A 17,685-nucleotide genomic window follows, 5' to 3' on the forward strand; every position below is an offset into this window, starting at 1 on the left:
ATCCCGATGGTAGGCAACATTTAAGAAGTTTCAGAGTATTTAGGTCTCTTGGTTTAAAGAATGGTGGGTGGTATTAATAAATTCATGCCATAATTAAAATAGGAAAGAATGCATGAGAATAAAGTGTAGGGAGACTGCCAATTTTTAGGGCTCTGGGGAAAAACTTGGAGCTTTCGTACAACTGAACTGCTTTACCCTGAACAGACAGAAATGCTAGTCAAAGTTAGGACACTTCAGACATGGTTCACATCTCCATCACTAACAAGATCATCTTTCTATGATTGTAATCTCAATAGTGATCTTACCATCAGGCATGGAGAAACAAATGAAAATGAATTTGATATCATCCTGGTGGATACTTGTCCACATAACATAATCATAGTTGGTGGTCTCCCTGTTTGAGGGGCCCAGGCTTGGATAAACAAAGATATTTCTGAAGGTCACATGTGAAGATCTTTGGTAGTGCTATGTCAAGAAGCTTGCTTTTTATTTTAGTCAGTGCTGTGGCTTCTCAGTCTGTCAGAAGAAATAACTTGAAAATTATTTTGTACTTTAAAACTGAGAGACCTGGAGTTCATGCTCCAGTTAATCACTCTTCTGTAGCATTATCAAGAAACTTATAGCCCACATTACTCATTTATATAAATGTGCAGTGGTATTCCACCACCTTGTCTCCAGAACTTACTTTCAAGCATCAAATCATTAAAGTGAACAATATGCTATTGCTACTGTTAGAGACTTCTGCAGTAACAAGTGCACTCATCCATTTTACTTCCAGTAAGTCAGCATTTCCAAAGTGCGGGCGGGACTGCCTGTCAGGTGTGTATGAGCTGTACATTTAAAGAGGTTAGCCTTAAACATGACATGAGAGTTGAAGTGGATATAATTGATTGCATTTTCCTCAAGGAGGGGAGTTCCCAAAAGAATGGGGGATGGATCATTTGATGATTACCTGTTCTGTTCATTCCCTCTGCAGCACCTGGCATTGGCCACTGTCGGAAGACAGGATACTGGGCTAGCTGGACCTTAAGTCTGACCCAGTACAGCTGTTCTTATGTTCTTAAGTTTGATAAATGCTGTTGAAAACAGAGCATATTTTTTTAGGGGATCTAATGTTCAGTGCTTAAAGAATTAAATTACAAGACCCTAATGCTGTTTTTCAGACTTAAGCCTTTGGATATTGAGTTTATGAAGCGCCTGCATGAAAAAGTCAATATCATTCCACTTATTGCCAAAGCAGACACACTTACACCTGAGGAATGCCAACAATTTAAAAAACAGGTGAGTTGAAAGATTAATATATATTTACAACATATCCTGATTTAGTGCTTTGGTTTCCATGCAATTAATTAATTTTCATTTTTCATACAGTTAAGATTAAACCTCAAAGCAGTACCTCAAAGCTGCAAAACTGAGTAACACATCACTAGTTTTGAATATATTGGTGGAACGATCTTATCCTTGGGGGAGAAATATTAAAAGTGCTGTGGGATTCTTGATGAGTGAAATGTGTGTACTGAATTTGTGTCTTTAACAGTGAAAGCATGAAAGGGAGCTTTCAAAGTTGAGATAGTTATAGAACAAAGTGTGAAATAATGCCTGTTTTACCAGTCTCATTGGTTATATGGAAATGTTAACAAATTAAGTGCATGAAACCATCAAGACTAAAGAGGAGCAAGTAGCTAGCTAAAGGACGTTATATGTGACACTTAATCTGAAGCTGCTTATCAGAACTCCAGGATTTAAATTTTAAAGATAGTGATATTGTTGTAATATAGGTGTGGCTGCAAAATTGTTCTCGTGTATTAGATTTGTAGAATAGGCTTAAGATTCATCTCGGTGGCTACAGAGTGAATCATCGCAGTGGCATAATTTGTTCTTTTGAGGGGAGTGGGAAAGTGAAGAAGCAAATTCATTTTTTTTGTACTGTTTCTAGTGCAAGTTTCTAGAGGATCCAGCTTCTGAAAAAACCGTTTTAATAAAATAGGTAGACAGCATGGTAAAAAATTGGGTTTGGGATTATAAAGGGAATGCCATTCCCGCTCTCCATGGGGAAGCGGACATGAATTCCATTTTGAGATATTTCTATCATGTAGAACTTCATGTACAAAGATAGGAGGAAGATGGCAGAATGTTGTTGTTTATTGTTAATAAGTATGCAGCTTGTTTAATATGTTGTATTTTTTGTTGCCATTCTTCAATTTTTCCTAAATCAGTCTCTTGAAAATAAAACCTTGCACTAGAGTTGCATACTAGAAACCTCTGTCAAGCTGCAAAATTATATACAAAACACTACATCCTCTAGCCACAGCAATGTCTGTTTTTAAATGATATAGCGCTTTCCTGTTCCAAAATTCTGGACAACTGAAATCAGATTTATTAAAAATAACTTTCAAATAGGTAATTTAGAAATTAGGACAGTGAGAGTCTTAATTTTTAAGACACTCAGCTGCTCTTAAATTTTCACTAACATTTTCATTTTTGTTCTGTGCTTCCCACTGGAGTCAGTCCACCTGTCACAAATTCTGCTGAGAGGGACAGGCAGGTGACACTGCTTCAAGCAGTGCCAATTCAGCTGAGCTGGAGGTGAACAGAAGTAGGAGTGACAACAGTAACTACAGTAGGAACTTGTATTATTTAACTATGCTTGACAATCATTCAAACTTTTGTGAAGAAAGGTTTATTGAAAGAACAGGTTATTTAGATTATGTGCAATAAATGGAAAATTCCACAGTTAAATTTCAGACAAGTTTCCAAAAATTAGATTATTGGTGGATTTTCTGAGTATATTTCACTTATCTTTCAAATACACTAGCAATCATCTGAGGCATTAACTTCATTGCAAAAGTCAGTATAAAAAGCAGAGAATTCCCCAATGCCAAATGGAGGGAGTAGAATGACCAGGTGACAGCAAGTAAATAATGCATGCTTCAGTAATAATTTTACTGATTGTTTGACTGTTAGTAACGTAATGTTTTCACTTTTAGATTATGAAAGAAATCCAAGAGCACAAAATTAAAATATACGAATTTCCAGAAACAGATGATGAAGAAGAAAATAAGCTGGTTAAAAAGATAAAGGTAGATCATTTTGCAACATACTGTTAACCAATAGATAATTTCCTTCCCTCATAGGGGAGAGGGAAGATCTTACCCTTTTTGAGGGCTCCAAGACTAGCTGTTCCAAGAAGCTGACATTTAATGGTGTCTAGGAATTTTATCTCTGCATCCCATCCTGAGCCAACATGTTCTCAGACAACATGGGGATAGTTGAAAGTCACCATTATTGTTAGGTTTTCTGTTTTTGTAGCCTCTCTAATTTCCCTGTGCGTTTCACAGTCACCAGTATAGTGACTGGTAGTATATTCCTACTACTATACTCTTCTTATTCAATCATGGAATTTCTATCCATAGAAATTCTGTGATACTGTTTGATTCAATTAAGATATTTACTCTGCTGACTTTCACATATACTGCCACTTCCCAACCTACTCTGCCATTCCTGTATATTTTGTAGCCCGGTATTACTGTGTCCCATTGGTTGTCATCATTGCACCAAGTTTCTGTGTTGCCTGTTATATCAATATTCTCATTTAATACCAGGCACTCAAGTTCACTCATCTTAGTATTTAGACTTCAACCATAGCATTTATAAATTTGTCAGTATTTAGTTTTCTGCCTTTGTGATGTGATGGAATGGGACTTCTTTGTTTGACTGCTTCTCTTCAGTTCCTACCTGTATTTACCAAGTTATATCCTCTCCTCTTTATTAGAATATAGAGTATCCCCTTTAATAAATCCTCCATTACGGGATGTGTCTGTCTGAAATGTGTGCTCCTCTGCACCTGTGATCTTTCCCCCTGCCCTTAGTTTAAAAACGCCTCTGTGACCTCTTACATTTTACATGCCAGCAATCTGGTTCTGTGGTGGTTTAGGTGTAGCCCATCTTTTCTATGTAGGCTCCTCCTTTCGCAAAAGGTTCCCCAGGTCCTAATAAACCTAAATCTCTCCTCTGCACACCATAATCTCATCTGCTCATTGAGACCTTGCAGTTCAGCCTGTCTAAATGACTCTGTGTAGATCTGAAAGCATTTCAGAGACTTCTGCCAAGGAAGTCCTGGATTTTAATAACTCATCTAGCAGCCTAAGGCTATGTCTACACTAGAGAGCTTACAGTGTCACAGCTGTACTGATGCAGCTGCACTGCTGTAAGATTTCTTGTGTAGCTGCTCTGTGCTGACAGGAGAGAGCCCTTCTGTCAACATAATTAATCCACCCTCAGTGAGTGACAGTAGCTCTGTCTGCAGGAGCAGCTCTCCCACTGACATAGTGCTGTGCACATTAGTGCTTATGCCAGCATAATTTATGTTGCTCAGAGCGGTGGAATATTCACACCTCTGAGCCACATAAATTTTGCTGACATAAGTGGTAGTTTAAATTTCCCTATCTACCCTATGTCATTGGTACCTACATGTACCATGACCACCAGCTCCTCCCCAGCACTGCACATAAATGTATCTAAATGTCTCGAGATCTATAATCTTTACACTCATCAGGCAATTCACCATGCACTTCTCCTGGTCATCATAAACCCAACTATCTTTATAATAATCAGATCCCCCATTACTATTGCCGGTCTCTTCCTAATAACGGTGGTCCCCCTCCCCTGGACAGGTATCCTCAGTGTGAGAGGATGCCATGACATCATCTGGAAGAAGGGGTCCAACTATGGGATCATTTCGCTCCACTTGATGTTCTCCTTCCTCAAGACTTTCATCCTCCTCAACAGCATAAAGGCTGTCAGTCTGGGATGGGACTGTTCTACTGTGTCCCGGAAAGTCTCGTCTGTGTACCACTTTGTCTCTCTGTGCCTTCAGTTCAGTCATTCTGGTTTCAAGAGCCTGTACTCTGCTTCTGAGGGACATGAGTTGCTTGCACCAAATGCACAAACATGCCACCTGCCCAGAAGGCAGGTAAACATACATGCTGCATTCAGTGCAATATACTGGATAGCCCTCGACTCAATTACTCGACTTCTGCCTGCATTATTTTTAATCATGCAGTGTTTTTTTGTTCTGTGTGTGTATATTTTTTTGCATGGGCTGGTTATTGGCCTAAGTTAGAGAATATTTATTAGGTGTCTCTGGTTCTCGCACTCCCTCTCTAAACTCTCTCACAAAAGTCTCCTGTTCACTAGCTCATCTGGTCAATTACAAGCTGGCTTTTTAAACCCGCGTTTTCCCTGATTAAGCCCTGCCCCCTTGTCAAGGGATTCTAAGTATAAAAGAATGGCAGGCTGGAAACTTCTTAGGAAGCTCTCAGCCTAGGCTCAGCACACAGACCAAACTATAAACTTCAATCAAGCGGGCATATGGCAAGCAAGCACACAATGAACTCACCCCAAGTGTCACATAATCACTCCTCCTTCACCTGGAGAACACACTCACTGAACTCCCCTGTGTGCTGCTCCTGTTTGCTAGCTCCTCTGCTTGCGAGCTGGCTTTTTAGACCCCAGTTCTCCCTAAATTAGCCCCACCCCCTTGTCAAGGGATGCTAAAGGTAGTAGGGATCGAAGGATGATCTGGCTAGAGCCTTGTTAGGAAGCTCTTACCCTTGCTTAGCAGGCCACTAAACTCAGGCCCCATCCCATTCTCACCCCTCCCCCCCCCCCCCCATTAGACCTTCATTCAAGCCTGCAGATGGCAATTTTGTTGTTGGAATTAATTACCTTTTTTGGAGATCGTTTTAATGAGCTTTTGAATAATCTAAATCTTCGTTTAAAAGTAGGGCTGTCAAGTGATTTAAAAAAAATTATGCTTTTAAACTATAATAGAATATCATTTATTTAAAAATTTTTGGATGTTTTCCACATTTTCAAATATATTGATTTCAATTTCAACACAGAATACGAAGTGTACAGTGCTCACTTTATTTTTTATTATAAATATTGCACTGTAAAAATAGTATTTTTCAGTTCACTTAATACAAGTACTGTAGTGCAATCTCTTTATAATGAAAGTTGAACTTACAAATTTAGAATTATGCACAAAAATAACTGCATTCAAAAACAAAACAATGTAAAACTTTAGAGCCTACATGTCCACTCAGTCCTACTTCTTGTTCAGCCAATCGCTCAAACAAGTTAGTTTACATGTGCAGGAGACAATGCTACCCGCTTCTTGTTTACAATGTCACCTGAAAGTAACAGGCATTCTCATGGCACTGTTGTAGCCGGTGTCGCAAGAAATTGACATGCCAAATGCGCTAAAGATTCGTATGTCCCTTCATGCTTCAACCACCATTCCAGAGGACATGCGTCCCTGCTCATGATACAAAGTGGTGCAGACTGACGCATGTTCATTTTCTTCGTCCGAGTCAGATGCCACCAGCAGAAGGTTGATTTTTCTATTTTGGTGGTTCGGGTTCTGTAGTTTCTGCATAGGACTGTTGCTCTTTTAAGACTTCTGAAAGCATGCTCCACACCTCATCGCTCTCAGATTTTGGAAGGCACTTCTGATTCTTAAACCTTGGGTGAAGTGCTGTAGCTATCTTTTGACAAAATGCAAAGAAGGTACCAATGTGAGATTTCTAATCTGCAGTGAAAGTGTTCTTGAAACGAACAACATGCTGGGTCATCATCAAAGACTGCTATAACATGAAATATATGGCAGAATGCTGGTAAAACACAGAGCAGGAGACATACCTCCAAAGAGTTCAGTCACAAATGTAATTAATGCATTATTTTTTTAACAAGCATCATCAGCATGGAAATGTAAACAAACTTGTTTGTCTTAGCGATTGGCTGAACAAGAAGCAGGACTAAGTGGATGTGTAGGCTCTAAAGTTTTACGTTGTTTTGTTTTTAAGTGCAGTTATGTAACAAAAATCTGCATTTGCCCTTTCACAATAAAGAGATTGCATTATAGTATTTTTATGGGGTGAATTGAAAAATACTGTTTAATTTTTACAGTGCAAATATTTTAATAAAAATAATATAAAGTGAGCACTGTACACTTTGTATTCTGTGGTGTAATTGAAATCAATATTTGAAAATGTAGAAAAACATTCAAAATATTTAATAAATTTCAATTGGTATTCTATTCTTTAACAGTGTGATTAAAACTGATTCATTGAGTAATTTTTTTAATCGCGATTAATTTTTTTGAGTTAATCACGTGAGTTAACAGCGATTAACAACCCTACTTAAAAGTAAATTTTAGAATAAAAACTATAGTCAATATACATTTAATTAACTCTTTTGAGAGTTTACCACCTCCTTATCCTTCCAATCTATCTCCATTGTTTGTTTCATCTACTTGTTTGATGTCCATTTGTGAACTCTGGAACAATGGCTATATTCTATCTTGTCTGTATTGTGTGTAGCATAGGGGGTCCTTGAACCTTGTTTGGGGTTCCTGAGTGCTGCCATAATACAAATAATTTATTTAAAAGCATTTCCTGTTGAATGTAGTAACAATATCCTGTGTTAAATCCTTTATTTAAAAATATTAATCAGTGGTCAAGAACACTTCAGTAACACTCCTTTGTTTTGAACCAGTGCTGTAGAATAATTGGTGTAGGGTTTTTTGTTTTTGTTTTTTTTTAAATAAGGAATAAACTTGGAGGCCCAAAGCATAGGTGTGCAACAGCACATGGTACGCTTACTACAGAGTTAAATAGAAGCACCCTCTAGTGATTGGTATTCTAAAACTGCAATTGGGAGAAAAGCAGCAGAAAACCAAAAAGGGCCCTCAAAGTGCAAAAAGCTCAAACTTTTAAACAATTGGAAAAACCCTTGGTCCTTCTCTCATACTGCATTCCATCATATTTTGTTTCCCTCAGTCCATTTCCCCAGCTATATTTCTTTTTATTCCAAATGGTTTAACAAGGTTCTTCTTCCTAGAAAAGATGTAATATTTTTGTTTGCATTGTGTATTGAAAAGAATTGGAATGGGGAAGACCTAGGATTCTCCCAGGATAAACGCAAATAGATATAGGAATTGATCTGGTGATGAGCCTTGCTAGCCTATACACTGAAAAGCAGAATAGAGGTAGGAGAGAGATGGGGTTAACGTTGTAAAATTTTGCTTTCAACTAATTGACAGCTTTTCTTTTATGTAAATTTGAGTTCTGCATCAGCCAAGGCAGCCATTTTTGATCACAATCAATTCGAAAGTGATGAGTACAAGATTCAGTCAAAGCAAACATTATAGTAGCCATTAAGATTAGTGAATTACATAATCACCGTAAAGGTTGAGAAATAACCAGTGATCAAAACCCTGTACTCAGACTGGCTGACAACCCTTGTTAATCAGTACATGGGGTTGCATGCTATATGATCTATAAAATCACTATCAGATTTACAGACCAATCAGAATACAGAGAATTTCAGAGTTGGATAAATCTCCTGTAACTGGTACATATCAGTAATAGTACAAGCTTCCCTGAACTTTTGGTGATCTGGATTACAGAATAATAAAACTCCACCTTGTTTTGTATCAAGTTTATACTTATGCTTTATTTCACTATCTTTAGGCAGAAGACACATTGGTATTGAAAAATCATACTTTTTTGTATCTTTTAGGACCGTTTACCTCTTGCTGTGGTAGGTAGTAATACCATCATTGAAGTCAATGGCAAGAGAGTCAGAGGAAGGCAGTATCCTTGGGGTGTTGCGGAAGGTAAACTTTTCTGCAGTATTTGTCGGTTTTTTATTAATTGTAATGTAAGTGCATACTTGAGATATAAAAAAACTGCAGTCTTTGCTTCAAACACTTTAACTCACTTTAAAGTATTTGTACCTGAAAACTTAATAAAACCTGCAGATTTTGTTAAACAGTGCTACAGTTTGTGTAAAGCATCTTTTTCCAGCCTCAGAACAAATGCAGTCTTGCCAAAGTTAAATGTTTTATAAAAGATATACTTAAGTTTTTGCTTGTGAATCATCTGTTCAAGACCCATGGAGGTATATTCCAGTGAACTGTAATTAAACTGCAGTATTTTACTTTAATTTCAGTTCATACTTCATTACATAAACAAGATTATGCTTGATGTTCAGCTGTTTACTAGTGCTCATAATATTTCCACTTCAGTGTTGCAGAAATGTCCATATGGTTTATTACATAAACTATCAGTTTCCTAGTCTCTTGTTTCCAGGGGCTTTCACATTAGGGATGTTTGTTTGATCATCTAGGCTAGAATAAATACAATTTAAAATTCCTGGCAGATTATCTTATTTTCACTAGACTATAACAAATTGTTGTTTTCCCTAAAGCTGTTGACCTTAAAGTTGAACATGCTGAAAGTTTTTATCTTACATTAAGTCCAAAGATGCATTTTCATTTAACAACCCATGTAAAGTCTAATTAAAGTTTGATATTTGCTTTTTGTAACTGTTGTAAGTGGAAATGTATGTAGTTTGTTGCTTTAGTATAGATTTGAAGATAACTGGTTTTTATGAGAACTGTTGTTATTTAATATTATTTGCCTGCTGCATACCATTCATTACCTCTTTGCATGCATGATAAATGTGGTATATGAAAACCCAAACACACAGGCTTCAACAGCTGCCTTTGCGAAGGGAAGTTTTATTAAAAAAAAGAACAGGAGTACTTGTGGCACCTTAGAGAGTAACAAATTTATTTGAGCATAAGCTTTCATGGGCTACAGCCCACTTCATCAGATCACATGCATCCGATGAAGTGGGCTGTAGCCCATGAAAGCTTATGCTCAAATAAATTTGTTAGTCTCTAAGGTGCCACAAGTACTCCTGTTCTTTTTGCGGATACAGACTAACACAGCAGCTACTCTGAAAGTGGAAGTTTTATTGTATCTTTGGTTTGCATATGTATGCACCCAGCTGCAACATACGTTGGAGTGACCACCATAGATTGTTTTACATTGTATTTACCACAATAATTGTTTTATCCATACACTTTATGAAGCCAATTTTTTTTAAAGCGGCTTAACTGTGAACCAAGTTAATTCAGTACTAAACAAAACAGCACACTATGTACGTATACGTTAAAGGAAGTGCTGTAGTTCTTTGAAGTGCATGTCTGACAGGAAATGGGTTTTGGTGTAGAGTATAAACCAGCTGCAGTAGAACATTTTGGGGGGGGATGTTAATGCTCTTGGCTTAGACATTTGAAATACTAAATGGTGCTACCGTTCTTTACTTTAAAAACAAACTTTTATAACTCTCATTTGAGACGTGTTTCCTTGATCTATTTCATGACAATATACCACCTATTAATAGAATGATCAGAGAAATAATATTTTACTGCGAGTATGATTTCACAAGTTATATAAATGGAATGTCAAAGTAGGAATTAAAATTATTTGGAGTAAAATAACTGCTGAGTATAGATGTTGCATGAAATTGTATTAGAGGGTCACAAGCCTTATTGCTTCTATAGGCTGAGCTCAGATAGCACACACCAGGGGCTCCTTGCATTCCTCCATTCCCCTCCACGAGCTCCATGTTTGCACCCTCCCAATGCCAGGACTCTGTGATCCCCTTTCCCATATGCCAGAGTCTTTGTCTCCCCATGTGCCAGGGGCTCTGTCTCCCATGTCCCCTTCCCCATAGCATTGTCTCCCATTCTTCGCCCATTCCTCCTATAATTCTTACTACTTTTCTTTGTCTGGTGACAAATCATTCAGAGTCTTTCACGGTTCTTTGATCTATAAGCAAATACATTGGGTTGAGTGCATGGCCTCGATTTGCTCAGCCACTGAATATTTAAATACATACTAAATAAAGATAAAATGAGGAACTTGATATCTTACAAAGATCATCATTGGGTTGCAATTTTGCAGAATATTCTTTTGCAGTGAACTGCTCTCAGTAAAGTTGTTTATGGTCCTGGTTTTTGATATTGTCTGCTCAGTTGGTCTGACCACAGTGCAAGTGTAGAATTAACCTGAATCCATTAAATGTGCAGATCCAAGTGTGTGTGTGTGGGGGGGGGGGGGGGGGGAGTGAGCAGCTGTAACAACTCTGATCTGATCCAGTGTTTGCTAAGGATTCTGGGACCATTAACAGCGGACACTGAGGTAGGGTGACCAGAAAGCAAATGTGAAAAATCGGGACAAGGGGTGGGGGTAATAGGAACCTATATAAGGAAAAGACCCCAAAATCGGGACTGTCCCTATAAAATCCGGACATCTGGTCACCCTACACTCAGGTCATTATGTAGATCTGCTGGAATTCCAATCCTCTTGGAATTCTCTAATGGTTTACATTGCCATTCCATCTATAAACACAAACTCACCAGATATTGGATTCTGTACATAAAGCCACACTTCAGATTCATAAGCAAAGAACTACATGTAATTTCCATTTTAGTCACTTATCAGTCTCATACACTTGAAGTGATGTAATGACCTACATCTTGTGGGTTAGTGTTCGTCTATATAAATGTCTATACATAGTTAACAGGCTCATGATTTTCAAACTCTGTGTAAATTAGCAATTAAGATAGAATCATCAATTCTAGCATGAAATTCAGTAGATATTTGTGTGCTTTGATTTAATTTCTCATTGGAAATCAAGAGAGCATTGGTATATTTGGGATTTTAGTAACCTGGCAAGTTTTTGAAAGGGGATTTGCTGTCAGTATATTGTACTACATTTTTCTTTTACTGTAGGATTCTTTGTCAGATTACACAGTTCCTTTTTAATTTAAGAACTTTTGATTGGGTGTAATTAAAGATAGATTTGGTCTTTCTGAAGTAAATATACATAATACACGCAACATTTTAAAAACAGGATTTTCCTGATCTTGATAGACTTTGCTCTCAGGAGAGGTCACATGGTGGGTATGATGGCACGTGGCTTGGTGTGTTGGAGCCTTATTTGGGGAAGAAGTTGGCAAATCAGGACACTTGGGACTAAGAAAATGAGTTTAGTCAGTTATGTGCTGATTTTTCTTACCCTTGCTCTCTGGCAAAGTCAACATATAGTCTTAAAGTTCCTGGATTATTTAAATACCTTTACTCGTATGTAAATATTTTAAAGGTGATGCATAAAAGTGTGGTTTGTGTCTGCTTCCAGTACTATGAAGTTCAGACATTATAACTTCGAAAAATTTACTGTTGTATCTGTTAAATTGGCAGAACTTACCTGGTATCAAATTTGATGTCACTTCACTTGTAAAATTGATTTTGTATTTTTATGTGGTAATATGGCAATTCAAAATTTGTAACATATCCTATATGGAATTTGTCTCAGATAGTAACAGGGTTCAGTGGCTCTTTGCAAACCTATATATGGATGTCTGTTCCAGAATCATGATTAAATGCAGTTGGGATTATTGCTTTCTACTTGCATAGAGGCACTGTCAACTTGAAATCTAATCAATTTTTTTAAGTGTAATTTAAAGTACTATACTTGCCCCTGAATTCCCCTAGCAATTTATTTTACAATCACATTTTCTTATGATATATCTTAAATATTTTTCTCTATTGCACTGAGACTTCACCATGTAGAGGAAGTTGTACATTAAACAGCCATTATTTAGTTAGTTTCATTAAGTACACATTGACATTTAGAACTCTCTCATCTTTCAGTTATAGTAATCTTAGGTGCTATTTGTAACAATATAGATGAAAAAATTAACAAAATTTTTTTAAAGTTGGGGTCACTTTAAATTCACCTGTTTCATTTGAAAATTGTTCTTCACTTTCGGCCCTGAGCTTGTGAAATGTTACGTACCGTCCAACAGCTACTGCATTTCAGTGGTAGGTTGAGTGATGTGTCAAGCTTTTTGACATAATCTGGAATGAAAAGTGTAAAATTCTCTCTGGAAAAGAAATATGGGAAATTGTAGGGAAATGGGAGATTTATACATAGGAAAACATTAATGCTCAAATATATTCAATCTCAATATCTCCCTCTACCTCATGTATGGCACAAGTTTTGGTTACACTGTCTTAACATACATTTTACCTTCTTCCCCACAGTTGAAAATGGTGAACACTGTGACTTCACAATTCTAAGGAACATGTTGATAAGGTAAGTAGTTTTATGTGGAACATTGCACACCTATTGTGAAAGGATTTCAGTTGAATATAAGAGAAGGAAACTTATGTTCTCTATCTCCTTATATTGTATATTCTTTTTTAAGGACATCTTTCACTCCTATGCAAATGTTGAATATTGATCTGCTTTCTACCTTTAAGTAAAAGTGAAGAATATTTACTTTATAATTCCAAGACCTCTTGCTTCATCATACAATAATAATAGTCTCATAACGTGTCATGACTTATTCATCAATCACAATCAATGAAATGCAGCTATCTGACGTTGCCTCCAGAATATATTTTTTCCTCTCTAATTGGCAATGGAAGTTTTGTCTGTCCCTTAAATATTTGAATAGGTCAAGATTGAGCTGATAGTGCTCCTGACATTAAATAGTGTGGATTAGAACTTGCTGGACCAATAACCTTGTTTCTATCCCAACATCAATGGCAGTGAAATATGCAGGAAATGAAAATAGAAATGCAGAGGGACAAAATAGAAGCCCTCTTAGTACATAATACCTTTCAACTTTTTAAAAGTTTGCTAAACTGTAACAAAACTGTGGGGAAAGAATGGCAATAAGGAAAATTTGGATTAAAAGCGAACGTTTCTATTCCTTTTCAGTTTTTTTCCAATTAAAGTACAATGTCTAAGTTTTGTCACATGTGACTCAAAATATGCAACTCCTGTTCAAGTTACTAGAAATTGTAGATGTATGTGAGGGCAGACTTTGAACCATAGTAAGTTAGACTTGAAGAAGAGTTTTGAGAATTGCTTAACACTTCTATACTGTCTTACTGCAGAGAGTACTTATGGAATAAACTGATTGCTTTTTAACATATTAGTCCTGTGTTCCAAAGTAAAACCTTAAGTCATGCAATATGACAAGGAATAATTTAAAAAAGTATATCTTTTTTTTCTCCTCCTGACAGTTGGATTTGATGTATTCCCTATGTTAAAAGGTGATTGAGTCTCTCTGCCTTTTTTATCATGGGCAATTTTAGATTTATTTCCCAATCTCTTATAACAATGGCTGTTTGGCAGTTGAGCTTCACTCCAGAGGATTTTCTTTGAGCTGCTGAATGGATATTGTGGATAGTTGATGCTTGACCTTTATCTTGGAGACACAAGTACTACTTCTAAGCCTGAAATGTGGAAACTCAAGTCAAGTTTGTGCTTGGAACTCTAACGTGTTGCCTGACAAATGTTTAGATGGATCTAATGTAGCATTATTACAAGACTGTAGAGCTACATTTCATATGGGTCCTCTTCATTTACAAGTTCACCTACAAAATATATTATTTTTGTAAAACTTATAACATTAATGTTTGGAATGCTGCAGTTCTTGGAGTAGTGTTCCTGTGGGTGCTCCACTTCAGGTGTGCCAGTGCCTTTGATCAGAGATTTTTGATAGAAGTGTCTGTTCATCCCGCACGTGTGCCCCGTGCTCCCCAGAGAGGCTATATGGGGTTGTGTGGCTGAGTTCCTTCTCAGCTGCCTGTCTCTGTGGACCCTAGGCGGAGGGGCGATCAGAGAAGCTTTGGATGCTGCCCCCCCCCCGGAACCGCGGCCAATGGGAGCTGCAGAGCTGGCACCTGCAGGCAGCGTGTACCATGCAGAGCCGCCTGGCCCCTCCGTCTAGGGGACAGACATGCCGGCCGCTTCCAGTAGCAGAGCAGCGCGGAGCTAGGGCAGGCAGGCAGGGAGCCTGCCTTATCCCCACTGCACTGCCAACCAGGAGCTGCCTGAGGTATAAGTGCTGCCCAGCCGGAGCCCACATCCCAAACCTCCTCCTGCCCCCGAACCCCCTCATCCCCATCCCCACCCTAGAGCCCATAGCCCCAGCTGGAACCCCCCGTCCCACACCCCAATCCCCTGCCCAAGCCCTTAGCCCCCTTCTTCACCCCAAACCCCTCAGCCCCAGTCCGGAGCCCCCTTCTGCACCCCAAACCCCTAATCCCCAGCCCCACCCTAGAGCCCGCACCCGCAGCTGGATCCCCAATCTTCTGCCCCAGCCTGGAGCCCCCTCCTGCACCCTGAACCCCTCATTTCTGGCCCCACCCCAGAACCTAGGGGAAGCCCAAAGCCCCCACCCCTACAGCTGGAGCTGCGAGCACTGGCTCGCCCCACTGCGGGGGGAAGCCCTGAGCCTCCACGCTCCCCCATGGGGCTGTGTGTGGCCTCTGACTGATTTTTTTTTTCTGTGGGTCAATAACCCCTGATAGAAAAAAGGTTCCCCACTCCTGCCTTAGAGGAAGTTCAGGAATCCCATCATAAACTAGACGTATTACACAGTTTTGACACTGATGAAGATTGCTGTTCCAGACAATGAAGCTCTTATGGAGCCCACTAAGACTGTTTAGCAATCCCCAGCAACCACACTACTTACATGCAAGAAGGTGGATAGAAAGTATTACATCCCTGCCAGAGAATCAGAGTTTCTGTTTTTCTCACCCAGCTCCGAGTTCCCTGGTGGTGGAGACCATTAATGAAGAGGGTAGACCTCAAAGACCACCCCAAACAGGAAGGACCATAAGAAGCATCATCTTTTTGATCACAAATCTTACTCTTCAATTCCAAATAGCAAACCATCAGGTGCCCATGGCCAAATAAGATTATCTGAACTATGACAAATGTAAGTCCTTTTACCACCAACCAGAGGAATATTGTGACCAATTTAAAGTGGTTATACGAGAGAGTCAACCTCTGGCAAAAACGTTTCTCTAGGCCTCCTTGGATGCCACAGATACAGCAGCATGATAGATATCACTGCAAAACTGGAGAACATCCTGGCTGCATTTATCTGGCTTCCTAAGAGAAGTTGAAAGCACCGTTGAAGACCTTCCCTTTGATGCTTACAAGCTCTTTGCAGACTTGACAGATGCACCTCTTCACGCATTAAAAGACTCGAACCACACTGTGATCCTTAGGGATTTATACTGTAAATAAGAGGAGATTTAGTAAGTCTCAGATGGCACAAAAAGCATGCCCAGCCCAGTATTCAACTTACTGTAGCCCATTTAAGCCCTGGTCCAAGAGGCCAAGGTCCTCTAAAAAGAAACCGTCTTGAGTTACAGCTATGTCTTCCCAACCATCAGCATCCCCCAAACAACAGTTTTGAAGGGTAGGTCAAGAGTCTCAACCACCCAGTCGACAAGGGTTTTACAGCTGCAACATACTACCTCCCTCACTCCTTTTAGATGTCACTTCTTCTACTTTTAAACGACATGGGAGAGCACAACATCAGACGAGTAGGTTTTGAAAGCCATGATATCTGATTACACTATCCATTTAATATCTATCCCTCCCACTTATTCCTCCTCCCTGTCCTTTTTCAGGGACACTTCTCTCAATTAATTGCTGGCACAATAGGTTGGCTCACTTCTACACATAGGAGCAATAGAATTCTATTCCAAGTACTTCCTGATTCACAAGAAGAATAGAGACCAATTTTTAGACCTCTGGTCTATTAACAGATATTTAAAACAGCAGAAATTCAGGATGGTGATCCTTGCAGCTATAATTCCCTCATTAGATTTAGAAGTTTGGTTTGCAACTCTCAGCCTACAAGACACATGCTTCCCATATTGCTATTCATCATTCACAGAAGAGGTTTCTTTGATTTATAATCAACAAGGCTATGTTTTAGTCATGGGTATTTTTAGTAAAAGTCATGGACAGGTCACGGGCAGTAAACAAAAATTCACGGCCTGTGACCTGTCCATGACTTTTACTAAAAATACCTGTGACTAAAACTTGGGCGGGTGGCTGTGGGTGCTCTGGGGAAGGTGCCCCGGGATCCCGCTGTCAGCTTGTGTCTTCTACATCTCAGAGGTCTAAAAGGATGGCTGCGAAAGGTTTACAAACCAAGAAAGCACAGTCTTAGGCACATTACTGTCTGTTCCCCAAACTTTTGGAAAGACACAACCAAAACATGTGGTGATGTTACATTCTTCCAGAATTGCTCTACCACAGTCATAACATCAGATGGTTCACTTTTTGAGTGGGCACGTCTCTGTCCTCACAAGGTTCAGGACGAAGGGTCTCTACAAGAGTGTCTTTTTTTGTATCAGACTTCTGGAATTGATCAGTCAAATACGTTTGCTTACACTTTCTACTGCTAGTCAATAAAGATAATGACAGACAACATGGCATGCATGCATTACATCAACTGTCAAAGAGGAGCATGTTCCCCATCTTTCTGTGCTGAAGTGTTAAAACTCTGGAATTGGTGCATATAGCCAACCAGATAGTAATCTAAGTTTCATAGGTTCCAGGTATTCAGAACACTATGGCAGATGACCTCAGAAGATATTTCTCTCTCTCATGAATAAGAACTAAACTCCCAAGTCCTCCATGTGATATTCCTAGTCTGGGGGTTCGTGTAGGTAGATCTGTTTGCCACAGCAGGCAACACAAAATGCATCTTGTATTGTTCCAGAGGGTGTCTCAATCCCCAGTCCCTAGGAGATGCTTTCTCATTTCATGGAAGAAGGGCCTCCTCTATGTGTATCCAGCAACACCGCTATTGTTAAAGGTCCTCAACAAGATCGGGCCAGGACCTTTGCCAGTGTGGCCAAGACAAGTTTGGTGCCCCTACCTAATCAGACTCGCCTCTCGCCTTCTGTGTAATCTCCTGACTCAAGATGCTGGTCAAACACT

The 17,685-nt window shown here is 39.1% G+C and overlaps 1 protein-coding gene across 4 annotated transcripts in view; it reads left to right on the forward strand.

Annotated features, from left to right (window-relative positions):
• The window catches only part of SEPTIN7 (septin 7), a 130,273-nt gene that overhangs the window by 96,004 nt on the left and 16,584 nt on the right, over positions 1-17,685 (forward strand). For all 4 annotated transcript variants that reach the window (XM_065587201.1, XM_065587199.1, XM_065587198.1 and 1 more), the window contains exons 5-8: positions 1,164-1,281; positions 2,988-3,080; positions 8,584-8,680; positions 12,966-13,017. In XM_065587201.1, the coding sequence (XP_065443273.1) occupies positions 1,164-1,281; positions 2,988-3,080; positions 8,584-8,680; positions 12,966-13,017 (360 nt within the window). The remainder of the gene's footprint in view (positions 1-1,163; positions 1,282-2,987; positions 3,081-8,583; positions 8,681-12,965; positions 13,018-17,685) is intronic.

Source organism: Chrysemys picta, chromosome 2, assembly GCF_011386835.1.
Source record: "Chrysemys picta bellii isolate R12L10 chromosome 2, ASM1138683v2, whole genome shotgun sequence".
NCBI classification, from domain to species: Eukaryota; Metazoa; Chordata; order Testudines; family Emydidae; genus Chrysemys; species Chrysemys picta.